Source organism: Schistocerca americana, chromosome 2 (assembly GCF_021461395.2).
Source record: "Schistocerca americana isolate TAMUIC-IGC-003095 chromosome 2, iqSchAmer2.1, whole genome shotgun sequence".
In the NCBI taxonomy this organism is placed as follows: Eukaryota; Metazoa; Arthropoda; class Insecta; order Orthoptera; family Acrididae; genus Schistocerca; species Schistocerca americana.
The window spans coordinates 769,668,379-769,694,474 of NC_060120.1; the positions used below are offsets into that span (position 1 = coordinate 769,668,379).

A 26,096-nucleotide genomic window follows, 5' to 3' on the forward strand; every position below is an offset into this window, starting at 1 on the left:
CCTAAGAAACAAAGTCGACATGTGTACTGTTCTGGACAGCTTACTAGGTGCAATAAGGAGCACTGCCTGTCAAAGCAATTATAGCGTCACTGTCTGACACACCCTTAGACGTAATAGCAGAGTTGGCAGGTAAAATCCAGGACGTGATGATACCAGCTCCTGCCAGAGCAATCACTGAGCAGTGTGATAGCACAATGCCAAGTGTTTTGCACACATATTACAACACCTTGGCGGCCAAGGTTGATCTACTGTTGCAGCAGATTAGAAACCATTCATATTGCTAAAGCAATACAAGTGGCAGATGGCAAGTATGTGAAGCTGTTGAATGGATTTCCGGCTTTGACACGACCCCCTGGAGCACATAAGGAGATAAGGCACAACACTGCCCACTACACAGAGATGACTGATGGTCCCCCCACGTCTTGCAGACTATGACATTTGGCTGCAGATCATCTTAAAATTGCAAAAGCAGAATTCAACAGTACGATTTGTGAAGATGTAATGTGGCTTTCAACAGCCCCTGGTCCTCACCACTACATTTGGTCCTGAAAAAGGGTGATGCATGGTTGCGTTGTGGTGACCACACAGCCATGAATGCCAGAACAATACCATACAGATACCCAGTCCCGTTGTTACATAACTATAACTATGCATTGAGTGGTGCAGTTATTTTTAGCATCCTGGACCGTGCAAAAGTGTTCACACAGAACCCTTGAGCTGAATGAGATATTCCCACAGTGATCATCACTCCTTTCAGCCTGTCTGAGAACAAATTTATGACTTTCATACTCAGACGTGCTGCTCACACATGGCAACACTTCATTGAATCAGTGCTACAGGGCCTAACTTTTGTTTTCCCTTACGTGGATGATAGTTTAGTTTTTTGTCATTGACAGAGCAACATTGGCAGCATTTAATGGAAGTGTTTAAGCAGTTAAACACTATGGCATTGTCCTGAACACTGCCAAATACGTCTTTGGCCAGCCCCAAGAGGATTTCCTAGGGTATAGGATAACAGCAGCAGGATCGCTACCACTGCCAGATAAGATAGAAGCCATCTTACAGATTAACCCCCAAATATGCAAGTAATTGCATCAGTTCCATGAAGCCTTCAGACTACCTAAGGGAGCTCAAGTTTTCACATGAAAGACACTGACAATTATGGATGCACTCAAATTTGAATATTCAACACACTTCTTAGAGATATAAACTGTGTCTGACTTCCAGAGTCTTCTTAAAAATATTCAACGCTGGAGATGGAATTAAATATCCAATCAGTATATATTAAATTTAGTAATGAATATGTTTGCAGTAGATGGAGGGGACAGACAATCTGTCTAAATAAGAAAGACTTCTTACTGAAGCCAGCTGCAGCTATTGGAACAGTCCACAATTTAAAATTTCTATATACAGATTTCTTATGTGAAGTCAAGAGTCACAGAAAACTTCAGTGGTAAGAGATGTGGAACAATGGACAACAGATGAAAGGTGGATATTACACAGCAGTACATCTCAAATTCACATAAGACCATGGTTTAAGAGGACTCATTTGGACTGATCAACTATTTTCACCATCATCTGACACTGCTTAAACCATATCTCCTTTTCTCTACATAAGAGATACACAGACTGTGGTCCACAGCCTTAATCATTCATTATTGTAAATTTTTGTTTGTAACATCTTTCATTCCATCCTGTAAAAGAAGGCATGGGCCTTTGTGGAAACTACAAAAGGCATATTCCAGCACGATGAGGTTTGTGAAACAATTTATGTATGCTGCTGGTTCTCTCTCTCTCTCTCTCTCTCTCTCTCTCTCACTTATGCCATCATATTAGCAAATCTGTACCCCCCCCCCCCCCCCCCCACCACGTTCTGCATGTGAATGTGATTCTGAGATAGAAGCTGATGTGAACCACATCTCGTATTCATGTCCCAAATTTAACTGTGAAAGATCAGATTTTTGAAGACATTGATGAACACAGGATAAACCCACCCTCAACCAGCTTCTACTATTTTGTTTCCAAAAGACATCAGCCTTTATGAAAAGATTGTTAATTTCCATGAGATAATAGGGAAAAATCTATAGTTTTCAATAGTATTCATATTTTCCTGTACCTTATCATTTATAATAAATTTAAGAAATAATGTGAATTGAACACAAATATCTAATTTACTTACATTATGTGATTAAAAGTATCCAGACACCCTCAAAAACATATGTTTTTCATATTAGGTGCATTGTGCTGCCACCTGCTGCCAGGTACTCCATATCAGCAACCTCAGTAGTCCTTAGACATCGTGAGAGAGCAGAATGGAGCGCTCCGCAGAACTCACAGGCTTCAAACATGGTCAGGTGATTCGGTGTCACTTGTGTTATATGTCCGTACGTGAGATTTCCACACTCTTAAACATCCCTACGTCCACTGTTTCCGATGTGATAGTGAAGTGGAAACTTGAAGGGGCGTGTACAGCACAAAAGCGTACAGGCCGACCTTGTCTGTTGACTGACAGAGACTGCTGACAGTTGAAGAGGATCATAGTATGTAATAGGCAGACATCTATCCACCATACCATCACACAGGAATTCCAAACTGCATCAGGATCCACTACAAGTACTATGACAGACGGGAGGTGAGAAAACTTGGATTTCATGGTCGAGCGGCTGCTCGTAAGCCACAAATCACGCCGGTAAATGTCAAACAATCCCTCGCTTGGTCTAAGAAGCTTAAACATTGGACGAATGAACACTGGAAAAACATTGCGTGGAGTGATGAATCACAGAACACAATGTGGCGATCCGATGGCAGGGTGTGGGTATGGCGAATGCCTGGTGAACATCATCCGCCAGCATGTGTAGTGCCAACAGTAAAATTTGGAAGCGGTGGTATTATGGTGTGGTTATGTTTTTCATGGAGGGGGCTTGCACCCATTGCTTTGTATGGCTCTATCACACCACAGACCTACATTGATGTTTTAAGCACCTTCTTGCTTACCACTGTTGAAGAGCAATTTTATCTTTCAACATGATCAAGCACCTTTTCATAATTCACAGCCTGTGGCAGAGTGGTTGTACAAAAATAACATCGCTGTAATGGACTGGCCTGCAGAGGGTCCTGACCTGAATCCTATACAACACCTTTGGGATGTTTTGGAACACCGACTATGTGCCAGGCCTCACTGATCAATATCGATACCTCTCTCCAGTGCAGCACTCCATGAAGAATGGGCTGCCATTCCCCAAGAAACCTTCCAGCACCTGATTGAATGTACGCCTGCAAGAGTGGAAGCTGTCAGCAAGGCTAAGGGTGGGCCAACACTTCTTTGAATTCCAGCATTACCGATGGAGGGAGCCATGAACTTTTAAGTCATTTTCAGCCAGGTGGCCAGATGCTTTTGATCACACAGTGTATCATGCTACTCGTTAAAAATTTACCATAGAAAAAATTGTGAGAGCTTGAGGTTTTAATTCTGTAGATATGAATTTCTGTATTTTCTCCATATAATGAAGTACACCACATAAATATGTGTATCAGATGGCTGAGTGGAGTAAAAACACTGGAGTAAGAGAAAAATAAAAGACTCCACTAAGAAACCACAACCAAGATCTTGTAGGATTTTATTATTGAACCCTGCCTGACTTGTTTCTTTGGTGTTTGAAATATCATGTGTTTGCTAAGAAAACCAACTTTTCTTGCATGTAAATCAAAGATTAGAATTGCAATTTCTAAATAGAGTACTCCAATTATGCTACAAGCCAAGAAATGAGAATATGGCATCAAAATTGTGTTGTACAACAGAGTTGTGTTGTATTTACAAAATTATGAAACAGAATTGCTGGTCAGTACTTTACCTTTAGAGGGCAAAATAATTGGTCCTGGCGACAAACACACATTAAAGTACGCAACAATATCCTAGCTTTCAGAATTATTACTTCCCTCATTGGAGGGCAGAAAGATATAAGAAGAATTTAGGTTGGGGAAGGTTAAAAAGAAAGGTCAGTTTCAGATATAAGACAAGATGGACACTTTTGATAATATCATATTTAGTAAGAGGAGCAAGGGCAGAATTAGCATCAGTGAAAGCAAATTCTATTTGATATATTTTTGTTGTGAACTTACTTGACTTCGGCTTCCATAGGAGGCATTCCAAAAAGGAGCAGCTTTCCACCATCATTAAGCATTTCTAATGCTGTTTCTAAGGCCGGTATGGCACCACTGCAGTCAACAATAAGATCAAATTTGTATGATGGATCTTTCTGCATACGCTGTTTTAGTTCAGCAGGGCTGATGACTTCACATCCTGTACCTAAGAGCAGAATACGTAATATAGTTCATTATTCTTGATGCAGTCTTAGGTAGCCCCCCCCCCCCCCCCTTTGATGTGGTGTTACAAGTGACATGCATGCCACCACAGATACATGGCAGTGGCATGGCATGCATGTGACTCAATGCCAAGTAAATTGGTACCATGTCCTCTTTGGATGATGAAGCTGTTCTGACTTTAGTCAGCTCAGTTATGTTATATGTAAATGAAGTGGAGTTACATCCATCTCTGTAGTCAGTTTCTAATTCAGCTTCTACTTTTAAGTAAAAAATTAAAAACCGCTGTTTTGGTATTCACGTGTGTTCTCCACTATGCAGTGTTTTTCCATTCAATTTTTAGAGAACTATAGGACCAAAAAAAAATTGATTCTTTCACACCATATAGTCTCACATTAGTTTGATAATGAACTGGCTCTCTTTCTGTTATTGCTTGTAGTTACCATATACTTCAAATTTAAGTAACCTTCTGCACACATTTCAAAAAATTTATAGTGAAAAATATAGTCACTAACTAGTTTACACTTGGTACATTTTAGGTCATACACAGCTGTACCTATAAAATGTAGCTCACATATCAAAATTATTTTTAACACCAGAAGGAGAGCCATATTTATTTCCAAACTCTGGTAAATAAATGACATATTTTTGGTAGTTGCCCATGACAGACTACAATGCACCATACCTGACACTATCGCCACATGCTATGCACAATTGTCGCTCATGTTTATCTTTTGTATGTTGCTTAAGAAGTCAGTTACTGTCATATTTTAAGTTAACATTGTATTAACAGTTATTTTCATTTTAAAACCAGAGTAAGTGGCAGAGATACTACATACATCAACACTGTACTTTATATTGGGTGGGCACATGCAGCTGTTGAAAGGCATGACATTAAGAAGAATTATGCAGACAGCTGGTAAAATTCATGTTTTATTGATACTTCTTGTGTTTCAGTGAAACAAGAATTTTATCAGCTGTCAGCAGAATTCTTATAACATCATATATGCATCAATTTTTCTATAGCCAGCGATAAATAAACCAACAACTGTATTTTCATTTCTGATTTATTCCAGAGGCAACCAGTTTTGACATTCCATTATGCCAGTGTCACGTCCTCTGTGGTAACATAGTGGCTGAGCTTGTGTAGACAGAGTTGCACTCAGATTGTTTACAAGTGTACAGCTGTGATACATACAGTGCCATAGATATTTGTTCACTTTTACCTGATATTTTGTCTGGTAATACAGGCTCAGCCACTATGTTACCACCTGATGATGGCGTAATGGAATGCAAAAACCAGTTGCCTCTGGAATAAACCAGGGATAAAAATACAGCTATCAGTTTATTTGTTGCTGGCTATGTCTATATTGGCTCTCATCTCATCGATAAGGACGGATGAAGTCAATTTTTCTTGTCTGCACTAACTGTTTCATTCACAAAGTATTAAAAAACTGGTTTTGTTCACATATTGTCAAACAAATGGCTTGTATTCCAGCAAATAATGAATGTGAAATTGTATTTTGCTATTTATGTAATTATAAGGGGAATTCAAAAAGAAACAAACCAGAAGCATAATTACAGAAACCAGTACCTGTATGTTAGAAGTATTGACCCTGGCTGCTGAGACACTTGTCCCAATGTGACAAGGCGGTGAAAGGCTGTCTCATAAAATTCCTGGGGGCTGCCATGTTAACCAGTTCCGCAGGTACAGCTGGATGTCATCTGAGGTGAATGGTTTGCCTCTCAGAGTCTTTTTAAGGGGACCAAAAATGGCGTAATCACAGGAAGAGAGATCCGGACTTTATGGAGGGTGGCCAAGGACCTCCCATTTGAATTCCCGCAGGAGTGTCATTACTGTTGGCCGTATGACACTTTGCATTGTTGTGGAGCAGAATGACCTCAAGGGTGAGACTGCCTGGTCATTTTGATTTGTCGCTTGGCAAGGAGTGGTCAAGGTCTGTGAGTAACGTTGGGCATTCACTGTTGTCCTGTGCTGCAGGAAGTGAATCAGAAGGGGGCCATCTTGGTCAAAGAAGAACGTCAGCATAACCTTTCCTGCACTCGTGTGGATGACGATGTCCAGCTTTATGTGTGGAGTTGGTTAACATTGAACTCCTAGGAATTTTATGACACAGCCTTTCACCATCTTGTGTCACAGTGGGACAAGTGTGTCAACAGCCAGGGTCAATACTTCTAACACACAGGTGCTGGTTTCTGCAATTATGCCTCCAGCTTGTTTCTTTTTGAATGCCCCTCATAAAGCATACTGTGTTTGGGATAATTATGTACATGAGAGAGGTGGTAACAACTTGAAGACATATTTACTGTGAAAGGATTTGAGCCTGCCACAAACTAGGATAAGAGAATAAGAAATTTGTCAGTAATAAGAAACTGAGATGCAAAGACTAATTATTTTGTAAGTGAAACTGATAAAGTGCCTTATCAGGATAGCAAAATCTGGGGTGTTACTTAAGGCAGAAAATGAGCTGTCATATTCACCTCCCTTTACATGTGCAATTTTGTTAATTTCATTGTTTTCTCTTGATTATTGTGTTCTATAGCTCCATCTGCAAATTATTCTGACATATAATAAAACAAACTAATTTGCTATTGCTGACTCTCTATCACACTATCCGGCAGCCCACTTTAGAGCAGGGCTTCTTGAATATGGTTTGATCAGTGTTCTATTTCTATTTATGTAAGTATCACTCTTTTCAGTAATGTAATTGATCAAGGCTATCATGTGGTTTTATTCATGTGATGGAAAGGAATCCAATGTCATTATTACCACTTGTTTATGAAACAAATGTGGCAACATTATCCCTTGTCATATACACTCCTGGAAATGGAAAAAAGAACACATTGACACCGGTGTGTCAGACCCACCATACTTGCTCCGGACACTGCGAGAGGGCTGTACAAGCAATGATCACACGCACGGCACAGCGGACACACCAGGAACCGCGGTGTTGGCCGTCGAATGGCGCTAGCTGCGCAGCATTTGTGCACCGCCGCCGTCAGTGTCAGCCAGTTTGCCGTGGCATACGGAGCTCCATCGCAGTCTTTAACACTGGTAGCATGCCGCGACAGCGTGGACGTGAACCGTATGTGCAGTTGACGGACTTTGAGCGAGGGCGTATAGTGGGCATGCGGGAGGCCGGGTGGACGTACCGCCGAATTGCTCAACACGTGGGGCGTGAGGTCTCCACAGTACATCGATGTTGTCGCCAGTGGTCGGCGGAAGGTGCACGTGCCCGTCGACCTGGGACCGGACCGCAGCGACGCACGGATGCACGCCAAGACCGTAGGATCCTACGCAGTGCCGTAGGGGACCGCACCGCCACTTCCCAGCAAATTAGGGACACTGTTGCTCCTGGGGTATCGGCGAGGACCATTCGCAACCGTCTCCATGAAGCTGGGCTACGGTCCCGCACACCGTTGGGCCGTCTTCCGCTCACGCCCCAACATCGTGCAGCCCGCCTCCAGTGGTGTCGCGACAGGCGTGAATGGAGGAACGAATGGAGACGTATCGTCTTCAGCGATGAGAGTCGCTTCTGCCTTGGTGCCAATGATGGTCGTATGCGTGTTTGGCGCCGTGCAGGTGAGCGCCACAATCAGGACTGCATACGACCGAGGCACACAGGGCCAACACCCGGCATCATGGTGTGGGGAGCGATCTCCTACACTGGCCGTACACCACTGGTGATCGTCGAGGGGACACTGAATAGTGCACGGTACATCCAAACCGTCATCGAACCCATCGTTCTACCATTCCTAGACCGGCAAGGGAACTTGCTGTTCCAACAGGACAATGCACGTCCGCATGTATCCCGTGCCACCCAACGTGCTCTAGAAGGTGTAAGTCAACTACCTGGCCAGCAAGATCTCCGGATCTGTCCCCCATTGAGCATGTTTGGGACTGGATGAAGCGTCGTCTCACGCGGTCTGCACGTCCAGCACGAACGCTGGTCCAACTGAGGCGCCAGGTGGACATGGCATGGCAAGCCGTTCCACAGGTCTACATCCAGCATCTGTACGATCGTCTCCATGGGAGAATAGCAGCCTGCGTTGCTGCGAAAGGTGGATATACACTGTACTAGTGCCGACATTGTGCATTCTCTGTTGCCTGTGTCTATGTGCCTGTGTTTCTGTCAGTGTGATCGTGTGATGTATCTGACCCCAGGAATGTGTCAATAAAGTTTCCCCTTCCTGGGACAATGAATTCACGGTGTTCTTATTTCAATTTCCAGGAGTGTAGTATTAAAAAAATTGTAATGCATGCTGCCACTGATGCCTCACTCTCATGTCATTCATTTCATTTTCTGAGGACGTTTAAAATAAATAATTAACAAATTTTGTATTTATCTTTATACCAACAATGAATATACTATACATTTCCCAATGTCAAGCATCAACCAGTCATGCAAAGAATATTTCAGAAAACACAGCATTTCTAATTTTTATAGTAATCTGATCTCTTTTATCCTTAGCTGGACTTCATTTATAAAATTGTTACCAGATTCCATCATAATTGCAATTTGCTAGATTGTGCCAGATGATGCATGTGAACAATAAAAGAAGTGTAGGAGTTTCTCAAAACTTAACCATGCAGCTAATGTTCAATGAACATTCCACTTCTGCAAAGTCGGCCTTAAGGTATTTAAAAAGTTGAATATGTATCCAACTTTACTTTTATTTTTTCTGAGTGCACAGTACCATTCATTCAAGAATTGTAGCTGAAATGTCAAAGGTAATTTGAGAACATCTGCAGCCTGAAAATTTACCAACACCAACTCAATAATTCTGGCATAAAACAGCTGATTGTTACTAAGAACTGTGGAATCTACCAAACTGTGTTGGTGGTTTTAATGGAAAGCACATCAAGATTGAAGCTCCCGCTAAATCTGGTTCAACATTTTATAATTCCAGTCCATAGTCTTGTTAGCTGTTTTTAGATGCAGATGTATTATTTTTATCAGCTGACACTGGTGAGTATGTCTGCAATAGTGATGGGAGAGTATTAAAAGAAAGTTGTTTCACTAAAGCATTGTTTGGGGAGATGCTCCCACTACCAGAATCTAAATCTTTGTCTGAAGAATACCACAAATTTCAATATTGTTTTGTTCCAGATGAAGCATTTTGTTGTATATCAGTCATAGGCTGACTAAGTTACACTTTTAGCGCAATGTCTTCTAAGTGCGAGTTGCTTACCCTTGGCTTGCAGGTGTCTCTCCACTGGAGACTATTTACAAATAGCACAATGGTATCACTTCTTGTGGATATGATACTGTGTACAAACAGTCTGTTGCGATACCGATTGTATAGGCTCCATCAGGAGGCACCAGACACGCTTCCAGCTAGCACACACATCAGGAAACCAATGGTGTGACCATAAAGGAAACAAATTCATTCTGCACACCATGTGGTCACAGACTTACTTCCACCTATTAGATGTTTAAGGTGAAGCACCACCTTCATCAGCAGCATTCAATTGCTTGTCCAGTTGTTGGCCAGGAAGTGGCTACACTCTTAGTTCATCAATCTGAAGTCACTGAGACCAGCCTGTACACTCCACCCTATCATCTTTGCATTGCTCCATCAGTTCACATACAGCGATGACCTTTCTGCTACAGCATTCCCTCTTGTCCTTGTGCCAGTCCCATTTCTTTTTGTGGCATCTCTCTTTCCTCTGGGCTACATCCTACATCAACACACACCAACATGCTCCTCATGTGCATCACATTCTACACTCCCACTAATTCTGTTGCATTTTCTCTTTGCAGCACTGGCTGGATTGCCCACACTCTGGACAGCATCTGCTTTACAACCTTGGGTCCTGGGTATCTGGGATTCAGCTGCAGCCACTCTGGACCTCCTGTTCGATGGGACCTCTCATTTCACCCCAGGGAAGTTGTGATGCAGGATCTGAGGCCTTCATTGAGCTGGCTTTGCCACCTGCTCAAGTGGGGCAGGGGGGAGGGTGCTGTATACCAGCCATAGGCCAACTACCTTATGCTTCCAGCACAATGACAACTGCAGGCGTCTCTTCTCCAAAGACTTTGTACAAACAATCTGTTGATACACCAGTTGTTACAGGTTCCACCAATAGGCACTAGCCCTGCTGCCAAGCAGCACATGCATCAGGAAACCGGCAGTGCTGCTGTCGAGGAAACAAATTCTGTGTGTATGCCGTATGGTCACAGGCTTACTTCCACCTGCTGGATATTTAAGGCAGAGCGCCACCTCCAATGGCAGCATTCAATTGCTCATTCAGTTCCAGGCCAGGAGCCAGCTACACTTGTAGAACATCAATCCAAACTCACCAATACCAGCTAAGATGCTCCACATTACACCGTGTCATCTCTACACTACTTCACGGTATGCTACACAGCGTGGACTCTGCGGACACTGATCTGCAGATTCCTGAGTTGAAGATTCCCTTGGAATTGGTATTATGACAAAACTTCATTTCTGTTACTTTCAAGTGATCAGAAACAATGTTCCAGTTGTTATCTGGACTACTTTGTTGTGAAGTTTTGCCATGAATAAAGTGTTCTTAACATAAATCTGGGCCTCATCAATTATTAGAGTGTGCAACCCCAAAATGGGTCTTAACACTGATGATAAGGATAAAACTTGGGACTAAATACTTTTCCTCTCACAAAGCACATAATCAATTACATTCTCATAGACAAGTACTTAAGGAGAAGTACATACTTAATTACAGATTATCCAAGGTAAGGTCTGCAAAATGCTCTCTCAGTATGTTAATTTCAAGGTTCTGGATATTGGATACTTCAATAAATTGTGACATGAATAAAATTGGTACGATAGTTCAGGCTTCTTGTTTGTTTCATAGCTTCATATGGATTCATGGTAATGTATCTAAGTCATCTGCGCACCACAAGGTAGAGCATGCTACTAAGAACTCACATCAAAAGTCTTAAAACCAACAGAGACCCAGAAACAATGCTATGCAATTGATTATTCTACTATATTGTTTCTTTCTTAGCATTGTCTTTTCAGTATCTGATATTACATTAGATTCAGCAAGTCTGTAGAAAGATTTGCACACATCTTTTATAGAAAACCAGCTTATATAATTCTATTTATTTCTATACCTTCAGTCTCTTTCACAAAAAAATTAAATGGATTTCAGTTACTGTATCTGTTCATCATATTTCACTAGCAGCCCATGCCCACACTTTATACTGAGCATTTTCATTTTCATTGTTGTATTAGCACTGGTGTGATCATAAATACAAGGATAATATTTCAATAGACCAACAAAAATGAATATTTAACTCAGGACTCTTTCTCATTTGTCTGGCTGCAGGGACTCACAAAACCAAAACACAAACATTCGTAAACTGTGCCAAAAGCTGGAGCATGTTAAATTCATCTGGCAGTGGTGTGGCATGCCATATGACTGAGTTATGTTGCATCAGTCTGTGAGATACTGTTCCATTAGACTGTGCATGTTCCTTGTGCAGTTGTAAGCTAGATGCATGCCTTGTGCCAAGCAATGCTACATGCCACATCATTCCAGTGGGCACCCTGCCTTAAAATGAGGTCTTATAATTTATTATGTCCTATCATCAATTACACATGTAATAGGTGTACACACTACGACAGCCAACCACTTCATTGGCTGAGATTTGCGTAATGTGTACGGGTGGCAGATCAGAGCCAATGGTTGGCTGGCTTTGGTTGTGGTTCGGTCTGCTGATGGTAACATCAAAGCATTGGCAGTTGGCTGATATTAGGAACCCTCTCATAGTGCCAACACCGGGCTGAATATTTATTGGTTCCGTAGCAATTTGCTGTGTCTCTAGAAAGTTCTTTGTCCACCTTCTTCTTTTTCTGACAATCAGCTTCTCGCAATAAAATAAATGCTACACATGCGACAACTGCTAAATCCTCTTCTTCCCCCATAACTTCAGCTGGTGATATCATAATTAAAACACAACTTATAACATTAGCAATGCTGGAAAATTATCAGAGCCAACTGTGATTTCACATGGCTGAATCCCTTTGCCCCAAGCCATTAGTTTGGTGAGGATGAGAAGCCAAACAAAATTGTATAAAAGTTGTTATTTGTGGCAATTAAAATGCTTCATATGTATTGCTTTCTTAATACATCATTAATATTGAAAAATGCAACTTTATCAATGCATAGAAACTTAGTTTTGACAGTCAGTGTTGCTGTACTTTTAATATGGCCATTGAAGATTTATAAAAGAAAGACACATTTGCACAAAATATCTACAGGTATACATTGTTAGAACATCCACTGTCATAAGACTGACCTAATTTAGCAACTACATTTCTTCTGTGCTCTACCATCTCACTCACAGTCACATTTTGGTAACCTCTAGCATGTAGCATTGCTGTCCAGAGAGTTCCAATAATGCCTGCACCCATTACTAAAATGCGCGAAGCCACTCTGATAGGTTGTATGCGATCCCATCCATGGCAAATGCATGACAGTGGTTCCACCAGTGTACCTGAAAAGAAGAATCACTAAGTGATCACTCTGTTTGTAAAATCATTCATTCATTCATCCACACATCGTGTTCTGTAAACCCCACCAAGAAGCAGAGACTTCGGATGTATAGAATGAGTCAAGTTATACATTAACCAGCAGGAACAACCACTCCTAGCTGCTACTTTAAAGTCAGTTAACAACTAATTATGAATAATCTACTAAAACTGAATTATAGCAATTACATCATGGTAAAATTAGGATCCATTCAGAACAAATATTAGAATTACACACTATTAACATTCTTCAGGCCACGTATTCTATAAGATATAGAGTGGGTAATGAGGTAATGTTTTACTTTTTTTGAAGTGTTTTGAAATATTTTGAGGTTTTCTATTTCCTGCCTGATGTCCACTGGCACCCTTTTATGGGTATTATTGAAAGTGAAACTCTGTTCTGAACGCTAGAGGGAAATTGTTTCTACTTCTAGAATTATGATAGTGAACTGCTCAGTTCACACTCAATTCAAATTTGTTAATGACCATTAATACCATTAGAGTGTATAATTATGTAGTGGTAAGTGAGTGTAAGAATCCCTTGGTCCCTGAAGGGGCTTCTACAAATGTTCAATTATCAACCTTAAACAACAGTTGTACTGCATACTTCTGCAATGCCCCTGAAAATAATACCATATGACAGAAGTAAGGGAAAGTCTGCAAAGTATACAGCACACTACAGACAGTTCTAAGTGGAAAGCACAAAAAACTGAAGTTTTTGAGTAACTTGTACACACACTGACGACACATCATATTTTTATTTATCTTGATGCCCAAGAACTTCAGACATGGAACACATGGAGCATCTGCCCAATGAATTCTGCTCCTGGCAACTGTAAGTCAATTTTTTTTTGTCTGAATTTGCATAGTGTTGGTGTTTTGTAACATTAAGGGTTAAGCTGTCAGCTGTGAACCAGTTGAAAGCCTGTTCCATTATTGCCCCGGCTGTGTATGGTATAGATATATTTGGGCTCCTTGTCAATATACTTGTGTCATCAGCAAACATTGAGTTTTTGAAGAGTCCTCCAACATCCCAGCTAAATTTTAATAATCATCATCATCATCATCATTTAAGACTGATTATGCCTTTCAGCGTTCAGTCTGGAGCATAGCCCCCCTTATAAAATTCCCCCATGATCCCCTATTCAGTGCTAACATTGGTGCCTCTTCTGATGTTAAACCTATTACTTCAAAATCATTCTTAACCGAATCCAGGTACCTTCTCCTTGGTCTGCCCCGACTCCTCCTACCCTCTACTGCTGAACCCATGAGTCTCTTGGGTAACCTTGCTTCTCCCATGCGTGTAACATGACCCCACCATCTAAGCCTGTTCGCCCTGACTGCTACATCTATAGAGTTCATTCCCAGTTTTTCTTTGATTTCCTCATTGTGGACACCCTCCTGCCATTGTTCCCATCCACTAGTACCTGCAATCATCCTAGCTACTTTCATATTCATAACCTCAACCTTATTGATAAGGTAACCTGAATCCACCCAGCTTTCGCTCCCATACAACAAGGTTGGTCGAAAGATTGAACGGTGCACAGATAACTTAGTCTTGGTACTGACTTCCTTCTTGCAGAAGAGAGTAGATCGTAGCTGAGCGCTCACTGCATTAGCCTTGCTACACCTCGCTTCCAGTTCTTTCACTATGTTGCCATCCTGTGAGAATATGCATCCTAAGTACTTGAAACCGTCCACCTGTTCTAACTTTGTTCCTCCTATTTGGCACTCAATCCGTTTATATTTCTTTCCCACTGACATTGCTTTCGTTTTGGAGATGCTAATCTTCATACCATATTCCTTACATTTCTGATCTAGCTCTGAAATATTACTCTGCAAACTTTCAATCGAATCTGCCATCACAACTAAGTCATCCGCATATGCAAGACTGCTTATTTTGTGTTCACATATCTTAATCTCACCCACCCAGTCTATTGTTTTCAACATATGATCCATAAATAATATGAACAACAGTGGAGACAGGTTGCAGCCTTGTCTTACCCCTGAAACTACTCTGAACCATTATTTTTTTTTTTTTTGGTAGGGTTTAAGGGCGCTCAACTGCTGAGGTCATTAGCGCCCAGTCACTTGTGTTAGAGCACATGGAATCTGCTAAAACTCAAGGGGATGGGGGGAGACCAGAAGGACCTGACAAAGATGCAGATAAAATAAGTAAAAAGGTTAAATGTCTTTGGACAAGCCAGTTAAAGTTATAAAACGCAGAATACGAGCAGCTGCTCGAGCGTCATCAGCTAAAACATCCGGTAAAGTAGATGGCAGGGACAGGACAACACGAAATTGACTAAAATGGGGACACGACAATAAAACATGGCGCACTGTTAATGCCTGACCACAAGGGCACTGCGGGGCTGGATCACCGGAGAGCAGGTAGCGGTGGCTAAACCGGCAATGCCCAATCCGCAACCTGGTCAGAAGGACCTCCTCGCGCCGAGATGGTCGGGAGGATGTTGTCCAAGCAGTTGGGAGTGGCTTTACTGCCCGGAGCTTGTTTCCTTGGAGGGATGACCAAGCATCCCACCACAACGACACAAGCCTCTTACATACATCCCCACGAACGTCAGGTGACGGGACACAATGGGAGGCTGGCCGAGGCAGGAGGACTGCAGCCTTGGCTGCAGCATCCGCAGCCTCATTCCCAGGCACTCCTACATGTCCGGGAACCCACAGAAAGCTGACAGAACCACCATTATCAGTGAAAGAATGGAGGGACTGCTGTATCCGTTGAATCAAGGGATGGACCGGATTGAGAGCTCCAAGGCTCTGAAGAGCACTGAGTGAGTCAGAGCAGAGTACATACGATGAATGGCGGTGGCGGCGGGCATACTGAACGGCCTGATGGAGAGCAAAAAGCTCGGCCGTAAAGCTGGAACATTGGTCGAGGAGCTGGTATTTAAAGGTGGCGGCCCCGACGACAAAGGCACAGCCGACACCATCGTCAGTTTTGGAGCCATCGGTGTAAGTAAAGGTGTGACCGGCAAGTCGAGCACGAAGTTCGACAAACCGTGAGCAATACACTGCAGCCGGAGTACCCTCCTTCCGGAGTGAGCTGAGGTCGAGATAAATATGAACCGGAGCCTGGAGCCAAGGTGGTGTCGGGCTCTCACCCTCTCTGAAGGTGGTAGGGAGGGCAAAATCCAATTGTCGAAGCAGGCGACGGAAGCGGACTCCGGGGGGCAGCAGGGCAGACACATACAACCCGTACTGACGGTCGAGAGAATCGGCGAAGAAGGACTTGTAAGAGGGGTGGTCGGGCATAGACAACAGCCGGCAGGCATACCGACACAGCAGTACGTCGCGCCGGTAGGTCAATGGTAACTCGGCAGCTTCAGCATAAAGACTCTCGACTGGACTAGTGTAGAAGGCTCCGGTCGCAAGACGTATCCCCCGATGGTGGATGGAGTTGAGCCGGCGTAAGAGGGATGGCCGAGCGGACGAGTAGACGAAGCTCCCATAATCCAGCTTCGATCGGACTATGGACCGAAGCAGGACAGTGCGATCCGCTCACCAAGATGAACCGCTAAGAACTCTGAGGACATTAAGGGAACGTGTACAACGGGCCGCCAAATAAGAGACATGTGGAGACCAACACAGTTTCCTGTCCAACGTGAGCCCTAGAAACTTAGTTGTGTCCACGAATGGGAGAACAACGGGACCGAGATGTAAGGATGGCGGAAGGAACACTTTATATCGCCAAAAGTTGATACAAACCGTCTTCTCTTCAGAGAACCGGAAGCCATTTGCCACGCTCCATGAGTAGAGGCTGTCTAGACAACGCTGAAGGCAGCGCTCCAGCAGGCATGTTCTCTGGGCACTGCAGTAGATCGCGAAGTCATCGACAAAGAGAGAGCCTGAGACATTAGGTGGAATGCAATCCATAATTGGATTGATCGCGATGGCAAAAAGGGCTACGCTCAAGACGGAGCCCTGAGGCACTCCATTCTCCTGGAGGAAGACGTCGGACAATACGGAACCCACACGTACCCTAAACTTTCGATCCGTTAAAAAGGAATCAATAAAAAGGGGCAGGCGACCGCGTAGGCCCCACCTGTGCATAGTGCGGAGGATACCTCCTCTCCAACAGGTATCATAAGCCTTCTCCAAGTCGAAGAACACGGCTACCGTTTGGCGCCTTCGCAAAAAGTTGTTCATGATGAATGTCGACAAGGTCACAAGGTGGTCAACAGCGGAGCGGCGGCGACGAAAGCCGCATTGGACATTAGTAAGTAGTCGTCGAGATTCAAGAATCCAGACTAACCGAGCATTAACCATGCGCTCCATCACCTTACAGACACAGCTTGTAAGAGAAATGGGGCGGTAACTAGAAAGAAGGTGTCTATCCTTCCCGGGTTTGGGTATAGGAACAACAACGGCGTCACGCCAATGCATGGGGACTTGACCTTCGGTCCAGACGCGATTGTAGGTACGAAGAAGGAAGCTTTTGCCCGCCAGAGAAAGGTGTACCAGCATCTGAACGTGAATGGCATCTGGCCCCGGAGCAGAGGACCGGGACAGTGCAAGCGCACGTTCGAGTTCCCGCATAGTAAAGGGGGCATTATAAGTTTCCAGATTCAGTGAGTGGAAGGAAGGTCGCCGAGCCTCTTCTGCCTCTTTCCTGGGAAGGAAGGCAGGATGGTAATGGGCGGAGCTTGAAACCTCCGCGAAAAAGTGGCCAAAGGCGTTGGAGACAGCCACAGGATCAACAAGGACCTCATTACCTGAGGTCAGGCCAGGTACCGAGGAGGGGGCCTTAATGCCCGACAGCCGGCGCAGGCTACCCCAAACGACGGAAGAGGGAGTAAAACTGTTAAAGGAGCTGGTGAAAGAGGCCCAACAAGCTTTTTTGCTGTCTTTGATGACTCTACGGCATTGCGCTCGGAGTCGTTTGTATTCAATACAATTCGCCAACGTAGGATGGCGGCGAAAGGTGCGTAAAGCACGTCGTCGAACATGGGTAGCGTCCCTACAAGCCTCGTTCCACCAGGGGACGGAAACGCGACGGGAAGAAGAAGTAGTACGAGGAATGGAACGTTCGGCAGCATTGATGATAACAGCCGTGAGGTATTCGACCTGACTGTCACAACTGGGAAAATCGTGGTCCGGAAAGGTTGCCAGGGAGGAGTAAAGTCCCCAGTCAGCTTTCAGTATGTTCCAGCTCGAAGGACGTGGGGATGGGGTGTGGTGCAGGAGACGAACGACACAGGGGAAGTGGTCGCTCGAATAGGTGTCAGAAAGGACATACCACTCGAACCGACGGGCAAGAGTGGTAAAACAGATCGAGAGGTCCAAGTGGGAGTAGGTATGAGTAGAGTCCGAGAGGAAAGTCGGGGCGCCGGTATAGAGGCAGACAAGATTGAGATGGTTGAAGAAATCCGCCAAGAGTGAGCCTCTTGGACAGGATGCCGGAGAGCCCCAAAGGGGATGATGGGCATTGAAGTCGCCAAACAACAAGAACGGCGGGGGAAGCTGAACGATCAGGTGCATCATGTCAGCCCGACTAACAGCAGATGACGGTGGAGTGTAGATGGTACAAACTGAAAAAGTAAAAGCAGAAAGAGTAATGCGGACAGCTATTGCTTGGAGTGGGGTGGTCAATGGGATGGGATGGTAATAAACATCATCCCGAACGAGCAACATGACCCCACCATGAGCTGGGGTACCATCCACAGGGGTGAGGTCATACCGCTCCGAGGTATAGTGGGTAAAGGCAATACGGTCAGTTGGGCGCAACTTGGTTTCCTGGAGACCAAGGACGAGCGGACAGTGCAGGCGGAGGAGCAGTTGTAATTCCTCCCGATTAGATCGAATACCTCTTATGTTCCAATGAAACAACACCATCGCTAGTCAAAAAGTTGGGGGAAAGAGACGGGGGAAAAGCTGGTCACCTCGACGGCCCCGGAGGGCCAGGTTGCGAGGGAACAACGCTACAACCGACAGGAGGCGGATCCGGTTCCATCGACTCGTCACCAGCTGCGGCCGCTGTCCCTGGTTGTGTAGGAGGGGCCGCATCATTTGCCGACGAAAGGCTGGCGGAGCGCCTGGCAGCAGAGCGTCCCGGCGAAACTGAGGACGGCCGGGAGCAGTGACTCACGGATGGAGCGTCAGACGAAATGCGCCGGGGTGGAGAGGGCGATAGAGACTTCTTCTTGGAGGACTTCTTGGAAGGCCGAGGAGGCACAGGGATGGTGGGCTGGACCCGAAGAAGGTCCTCACGCGCGGGGTCCGTTTTGGAATGCCGGACTTCGGAAGCTGGGGTCCGGAACATTTCCCCGATGGATGCCTGAGAAGAGGATCGCTTCTCAGGTGGCGTGGGGGGAGGAGGAGGAGGAAGGGTGGCCCCTGGGGCAGAGGGGGTGGGGGCCACGGGGGAGGAGGATTTGGAAGGGAGGGATTTGGGAGGCAGAGGCAGAGCTCCCTGATGGGCGGAGGAGGCGGAGGGAGGACAGGATAGGGGTGAGGATACCGCGGAAGGAGTGGACACAACTGAGGCAAACGAAGTGGTTAATGGCACGGGATGGAGGCGGTCGTACTTCTTCCGGGCCTCAGAATAAGAGAGCCGATCCAGAGTTTTGATTTCTTGTATCTTCTTCTCCTTCTGATATGCGGGGCAGTCTGAGGATCTAGGCGAGTGGACGCCAGGACAATTAATGCACCGAGGTGGTGGGGTGCATGTATGTTCCTCACAAAGAGGACGTCCACAATTGCCACAAAGGGGCTCAGCCTCACACCGTGACGACATGTGCCCAAAGCGCAAACACCTAAAACAGCACATAGGAGGCGGGACGTAAGGTCGCACGTCACACCGGTAGCACATCACCTTTACCTTCTCCGGGAGAACGTCCCCCTCGAAGGCGAGGATAAAGGCCCCAGTGTCGATGCGACGGTCTTTGGGGCCGCGCTGGACTCGCCGGACGAAATGCACGCCTCAGCGCTCCAGGTTGGCCCTGAGCTCCTCATTAGATTGTAGCAGGAGGTCACGATGAAAAATAACCCCCTGCGTCCTATTTAGTGCCAGATGTGGGACAATGGATACTGGGGTGTCTCCTAGGCGGTCGCACGCCTGGAGCGCCGCCGACTGTGTGGCGGCGGTGGTCTTGTTAAGAACGGACCCTGAACGCATCTTGCTGAGAGCCTTGATTTCCCCGAAGATGTCCTCAATGTGCTGAACAAAGAACATGGGCTTGGAGGTGGCGAATGTCCCCCCATCGGTTCGAGAACAGACCAAGCCGGCGGGCCTGTCCCTCCTCCCATGGAGTGGCCAAGGGGGAAAGGGCAGAAGAACCAGGACTAGAAACGGTACCTTTTCTTTTGAAAGACTCGGCCGCAGAGCGACCTGATACGTGTTGACGTTTCATCTGTGAAACGTCCGCCCCGATACCACCCACTCCGACCAGGGGCTCTCCCCACGGGCGCCACCCAGCCGCAGCAAGGGCCACCTGGCAGGATGACCATTGCCGGGAGTCCTGATGCCCCAAGGAGATGGGCATCTACTCCTTGGCCGACGTGGGGAGGGTGCAGCTCAGGTATCGGCAGTACGATCCCTGTGTTGTCAGGGGGCTACAACCTAGAGGGTACATGACGACCCCACCACAACGGGCTGGCTACCGTGCTGGATTTCTGGTGCCATGGAAAGTCCATCATGATCGCTGGGGCAGATGGAGATGCGCTATGGGCGTAACTTGGACAACCTATCAGGCATTTAGGCCCAATTTGAGGAATAGTGGGTACGGTTACAACGCCGGTGCAATGCTGAGTGCCAAGGTCTTAGTGCACTTAGGACCAGTGGTACACCACGTAAGGTGTCCTTCCCCAAAAGGCTCGTACTTCAGTAGAATTTTGAAAAATGGAGGTCAAACCCCAAGGGGGACCATCACATGGAAGGCCGAAATGGTTGAAACTCCTTTTAGTCGCCTTGTACGACAGGCAGGAATACCTTGGGCCTATTCTTACCCCGGACCCACAGGGGGGACTCTGAACCATGAAATCAGTTGACCGTCAACTCTAACTGCTGCCTGACTATCCATGTAAAGACCTTTAATTGCTTGCAAAAGTTTGCCTCCTATTCCATAATCTCGTAGAACAGACAATAACTTCCTCCTAGGAACCCGGTCATATGCCTTTTCTAGATCTATAAAGCATAGATACAATTCCCTGTTCCACTCATAACACTTCTCCATTATTTGTCATAAGCTAAAGATCTGGTCCTGACAACCTCTAAGAGGCCTAAACCCACACTGATTTTCATCCAATTGTTCCTCAACTAATACTCGCATTTTCCTTTCAACAGTACCTGAGAAGATTTTACCCACGACGCTGATTAAAGAGATACCTCTGTAGTTGTTACAATCTTTTCTGTTTCCATGTTTAAAGATTGGTGTGATTACTGCTTTTGTCCAGTCTGATGGAACCTGTCCCGACTCCCAGGCCATTTCAATTATCCTGTGTAGCCATTTAAGACCTGACATTCCACTGTACTTGATGAGTTCTGACTTAATTTCATCCACCCCAGCCACTTTATTGCACTGCAATCTATTGACCATTTTCTCCACTTCCTCAAACGTGATCCTATTTCCATCATCATTCCTATCCCATTCTACCTCGAAATCTGAAACATTACTGATCGTATTTTCACCTACATTGAGCAATTCTTCAAAATATTCCCTCCATCTGCCCAAGGCATCCACAGGATTCACCAGCAGTTTTCCTGACCTGTCCAAAATACTTGTCATTTCCTTCTTACCTCCCTTTCGAAGACTGCTAATTACACTCCAGAATGGTTTTCCAGCAGCTTGACCCAATGTCTCCAACCTGTTTCCAAAGTCTTCCCAAGATTTCTTCTTGGATGCTGCAATTATCTGTTTGGCTTTGTTTCTTTCTTCAACATAACTTCCTCTGTCTACCTGAGTTCTAGTATGTAGCCATTTTTTATATGCCTTCTTTTTCCTTTTACAGGCTGCCTTGACTGTGTCATTCCACCAAGCTGTTTGCTTCCTCCTACTTTTACACACTACTGTTCCAAGACATTCTTTAGCCACTTCTAGTACTGTGTCCCTGTACCTTGTCCATTCCTTTTCCAATGACTGTAATTGACTACATTCAACTAACTGGTACCTTTCTGAGATCGCTGTTATGTACTTGTGCCTGATTTCCTTATCCTGAAGATTCTCCACTCTTAGCCTCCTACATATGGACCTGACCTCCTGCACTTTCGGCCTCACAATCCCAATTTCACTGCAGATTAAATAATGATCAATGTCATCAAAGAATTCCCTGAATACATGTGTGTCCCTCACAGCCTTCCTGAATTCCTGATCTGTTATTATATAGTCAATGACAGATCTGGTTCCCCTGCCTTCCCAAGTATACCGGTGAATGTTCTTATGTTTAAAAAAGGAGTTTGTGATTACTAAGCCCATACTGGCACAGAAATCCAAGAGTTGCTGCCCGTTCCTGTTGGCCTCCATATCCCCTCCAAATTTACCCATAACCTTTTCATACCCTTCTGTTCGATTTCCAATCCTGGCGTTAAAATCACCCATGAGCAGAACACTGTCCTTGTCCTTTACTCTAACAACTACATCACTGAGTGCCTCATAAAAACTATCCATCTTATCTTGATGAGTCCCTTCACAATGCGAATATACTGACACAATCCTAATTTTCTTGCTAGACACTGTCAAATCTATCTACATCAGTCGTTTGTTTACATACCTTATTGCAACTACGCTGGGTTCCATTTCTTTCCTGATGTAAAGCCCTACACCGCATTGTGCTATTCCTGCTTTGACTCCTGACAAGTAAACCTTGTATTCTCCCACTTCTTCTTCTTTCTCATCCCTTACCCGAACGTCACTAACAGCTAAAACGTCCAGCCCCATCTTACTTGCAGCCTCTGCCAGCTCTACCTTCTTCCAAGAGTAGCCCCCATTGATATTAATAGCTCCCCATCTCATTACCATTTGTTTGCCAAGTCGTATCTTAGGAGTCCCTGGTTTGTCAGTTAGAGGTGGGACTCCGTCACCTCCAAAGGTCCGAGGCATTTTGCTCTGATTGTTGCCAGCATCATATTTAAAGTACCAGGGTAAGCAGGTTGCTAGCCTTACTTGCCCCGAGTCCCATTGGGTTTTACCCCTAACGGCTGAGGGACTAACCGGTGGATTTGGTAGTCTTTGCCGTATGAGCACAAAGGTGACCACGACTCAGAATATGTCCGAGATGCCCAGCCTTATTCCAAAGTAACTGGTATCCCGACTGTCGGGACCACTTACTTGGCCACTCATACGTTGCCCGTGGTTCATGAACTAGGACATGACTACAGGAACCCACACCATGAACCATTTTAAGTGTAGACCAAAAACAGGAATGGATCAACACCAAACCTTGTGGCACAACATCTTTAATGTTTGTGCACTCTGAATATGATCTTAACCCAGTTTATCATTTGCTAATGTGGCCCTCTGTTTTCTATTGACTCCATCTCCATCCATGTAAGAGAAAGGCCTTAATGCCATACCATTTTAGTTTCCCTAATAGATTTTTGTGACATACACAATCAAAGGCCTTTGCAAGATCACAGAAAACACCAGAAGGGTAGATTTTATTGTTTAGTTCTACTAGAATTGGATTTGTGAAGTCATATGTTGCCTTCTCAGAAGATAAACCTTTAGGGAAGCCAAACTGAGTTATTTTTAAGCAGTTATTCTCAGAAATATGGTTCAGTATTCTGTTCCTCAAAATGTTTGAGAACATGGGGAGGAGCTCTAGGCATGGGGAAACTAATAAAACAATCACACTTAGACTGATAAATGCACCAGACCAGTGGTATTAGCCCAGGTAACTTACCTCCAAGCACACTGTGTGTTAAGCAGTATAACCAGATAACAAGCCATAATCAACATCTTCAACAAACTGTTCTGTATATTCTCTTCCCTATTTGCCGCTACAATTCTCCCCCACCCTCCCCTATTAATTTTTCTGGTGCAGAGATAACTATTACCTGATGCTTTCAAAGGGTCACATTTAGTTGGTTCTTCCCATGCAGAATTCCCGCAGTATACTCTTTATAGTTACTTTCATAAAGTACGCTGTCTGCCTACTTTATTTTTGAAACCAGTCTGGAGAATTGTACTTTAAATGATCCCAGGTCACTGTTCTCTTGCTTTCTCACCAGCTGTGTTTCCCCTCTGTGCACAAGTGTTCTGTGCTCCAGAAATTATCAGTGATTGCTACTAACCTGTAAGTTCCCAGGTGATTCCTAGTGAGCACATCAGTTTTCTGTGGGATATGAAGATCCATAATAGTGCTCACTGAGCATGTTCGAGACAAAAGAGAAGAAAAAGTGGAAGAAAATGATTTTTAACTACTGTGAGTAATTTAGTTCCTCTATGTAAAAGGGCATAATCTGGCTACAATTCACGATGAGCTGTGTGACAGTTGATAGTGTTTAACATGCTACAATGTGAAGAATCAAATAAATACTGAAGCCACAGAAGTAATAGAAATTTTCTAAAAAATTAAGTTCATCCACAAAACAAAGAGTATTCCAAAACACATTGTGAAGGAAGAACCACACTACCAACTGTATAGGTGGACAAGGTGAAAAGTTCTCTGTCTGTCACAGAGATGACTTTTATATCAATGAAATTTCGTTTCCTTTATGTTGGTTCATGTTTTGTGTTAACATATGACAAGCCATAAACTGATCTACACAATAGTCTGTTTTCTATATTCTTTGGGCTAGTGATGTTGCGTGGGTTTAAATCCAGAGAATAAATTGAAATACTGTGTTATCTTAAAATTGTTTGTTTTGGATGATTTATGGTGAAAGTAAGTTCATGCAAAGTTGATAATTATAATGAGATTACTTCTTCATTTTCAATTATGAAGAAATGTGCTGTTGAATTAAAATATAGCTGTACTTTTTGTGAAGATTTATCCGTGTTAAACATATCCAAAAACTTAAGCCACACAGGAAATGAAGAAAGTGTGAAGTGTGGAACTCTATTATTGGTGAGTAAAAGTGCATGAAATACGTAAGAATACAGGTACACTATGTGATCAAAAGTATCTGGACACCCCCAAAAACATATGATTTTCATATTAAGTGCATTGTGCTGCCACCTACTGCCAGGTACTCCATTTCACCAACTCAGTAGTCATTAGACATCATGAGATAGCAGAATGAGGTGCTCCGCAGAACTAGTGGAACTCACGGACTTTGAACGTGGTCATGTGATTGGGTGTCACTTGTGTCATACGTCTGTATGCAAGGTTACCACACTCCTAAACATCCCTAGGTCCACTGTTTCTGATGTGATAGTGAAGTGGAAATGTGAAGGGACACACACAGCACAAAGGCATACAGGCTGATCTCATCTTTTGACTGACAGAGACCGCTGACAGTTGAAGAGGGTCGTAATGTGTAGTAGGGAGACATCTATCCAAGCCATCACACAGGAATTCCAAACTGCATCACGATCCACTGTAAGTACTATGACAGTTAGGCAGGAGGTGTAAGGAGCATAAACATTGGATGATTGAACAGTGGAAAAACGTTGTATGGAGTGATGAATTACGATACAAAATGTGGAGATATGCTGGCAGGGTGTGGGTATGTCAAATATCTGGTGAACGTCATCTGCCAACGTGTGGAGCGCCAACTGTAAAATTTGGAGGCGGTGGTGTCATGGTGTGGTCGTGTTTTTCATTAAGGGGGCTTGCATTCGCTGTTTTTTTGTGTGGCACTATCACAGCACAGGCCTACATTGATGTCTTAAGCACCTTCTTGCTTCTCGCCGTTGAAGAGCAATTCATGGAAGATGATTGCATCTTTCAACATGATCGAGATCCTGTTCATAGTGCACAACCTGTGGTGGTGTGGTTACATGACAATACATCCCTGTAATGGGCTGGCCTGCAAAGAGTCCTCACCTGAATCCTATAGGACAACTTTGGGATGTTTTGGAATGCTGACTTCATGCCAGGCCTCACTGACCAACATTGATACCTCTCCTTAGGGCAGCACTCTGTGAAGAATGGGCTGCCATTCCCCAAGAAACCTTCCATCACCTGACTGCACGTATGTCTGCGAGAGTGGAAGTGTCATCAAGGCTAAGGGTGGACCAACACCATACTGAATTCCAACATTACTGGTGGAGGGCACCACGAACTTTTAAGTCATTTTCAGCCATGTGTCCGGATACATTTGATCA

The 26,096-nt window shown here is 44.5% G+C and overlaps 1 protein-coding gene across 1 annotated transcript in view; it reads right to left on the reverse strand.

Annotated features, from left to right (window-relative positions):
- Positions 1-26,096, reverse strand: part of LOC124595124 (D-arabinitol dehydrogenase 1-like) — a 75,686-nt gene that overhangs the window by 12,965 nt on the left and 36,625 nt on the right. Inside the window, exons 4-5 of the mRNA XM_047133722.1 lie at positions 12,633-12,830; positions 4,120-4,306 (exon numbers count right to left, since the gene is read on the reverse strand). Of these exons, the coding sequence (XP_046989678.1) occupies positions 4,120-4,306; positions 12,633-12,830 (385 nt within the window). The remainder of the gene's footprint in view (positions 1-4,119; positions 4,307-12,632; positions 12,831-26,096) is intronic.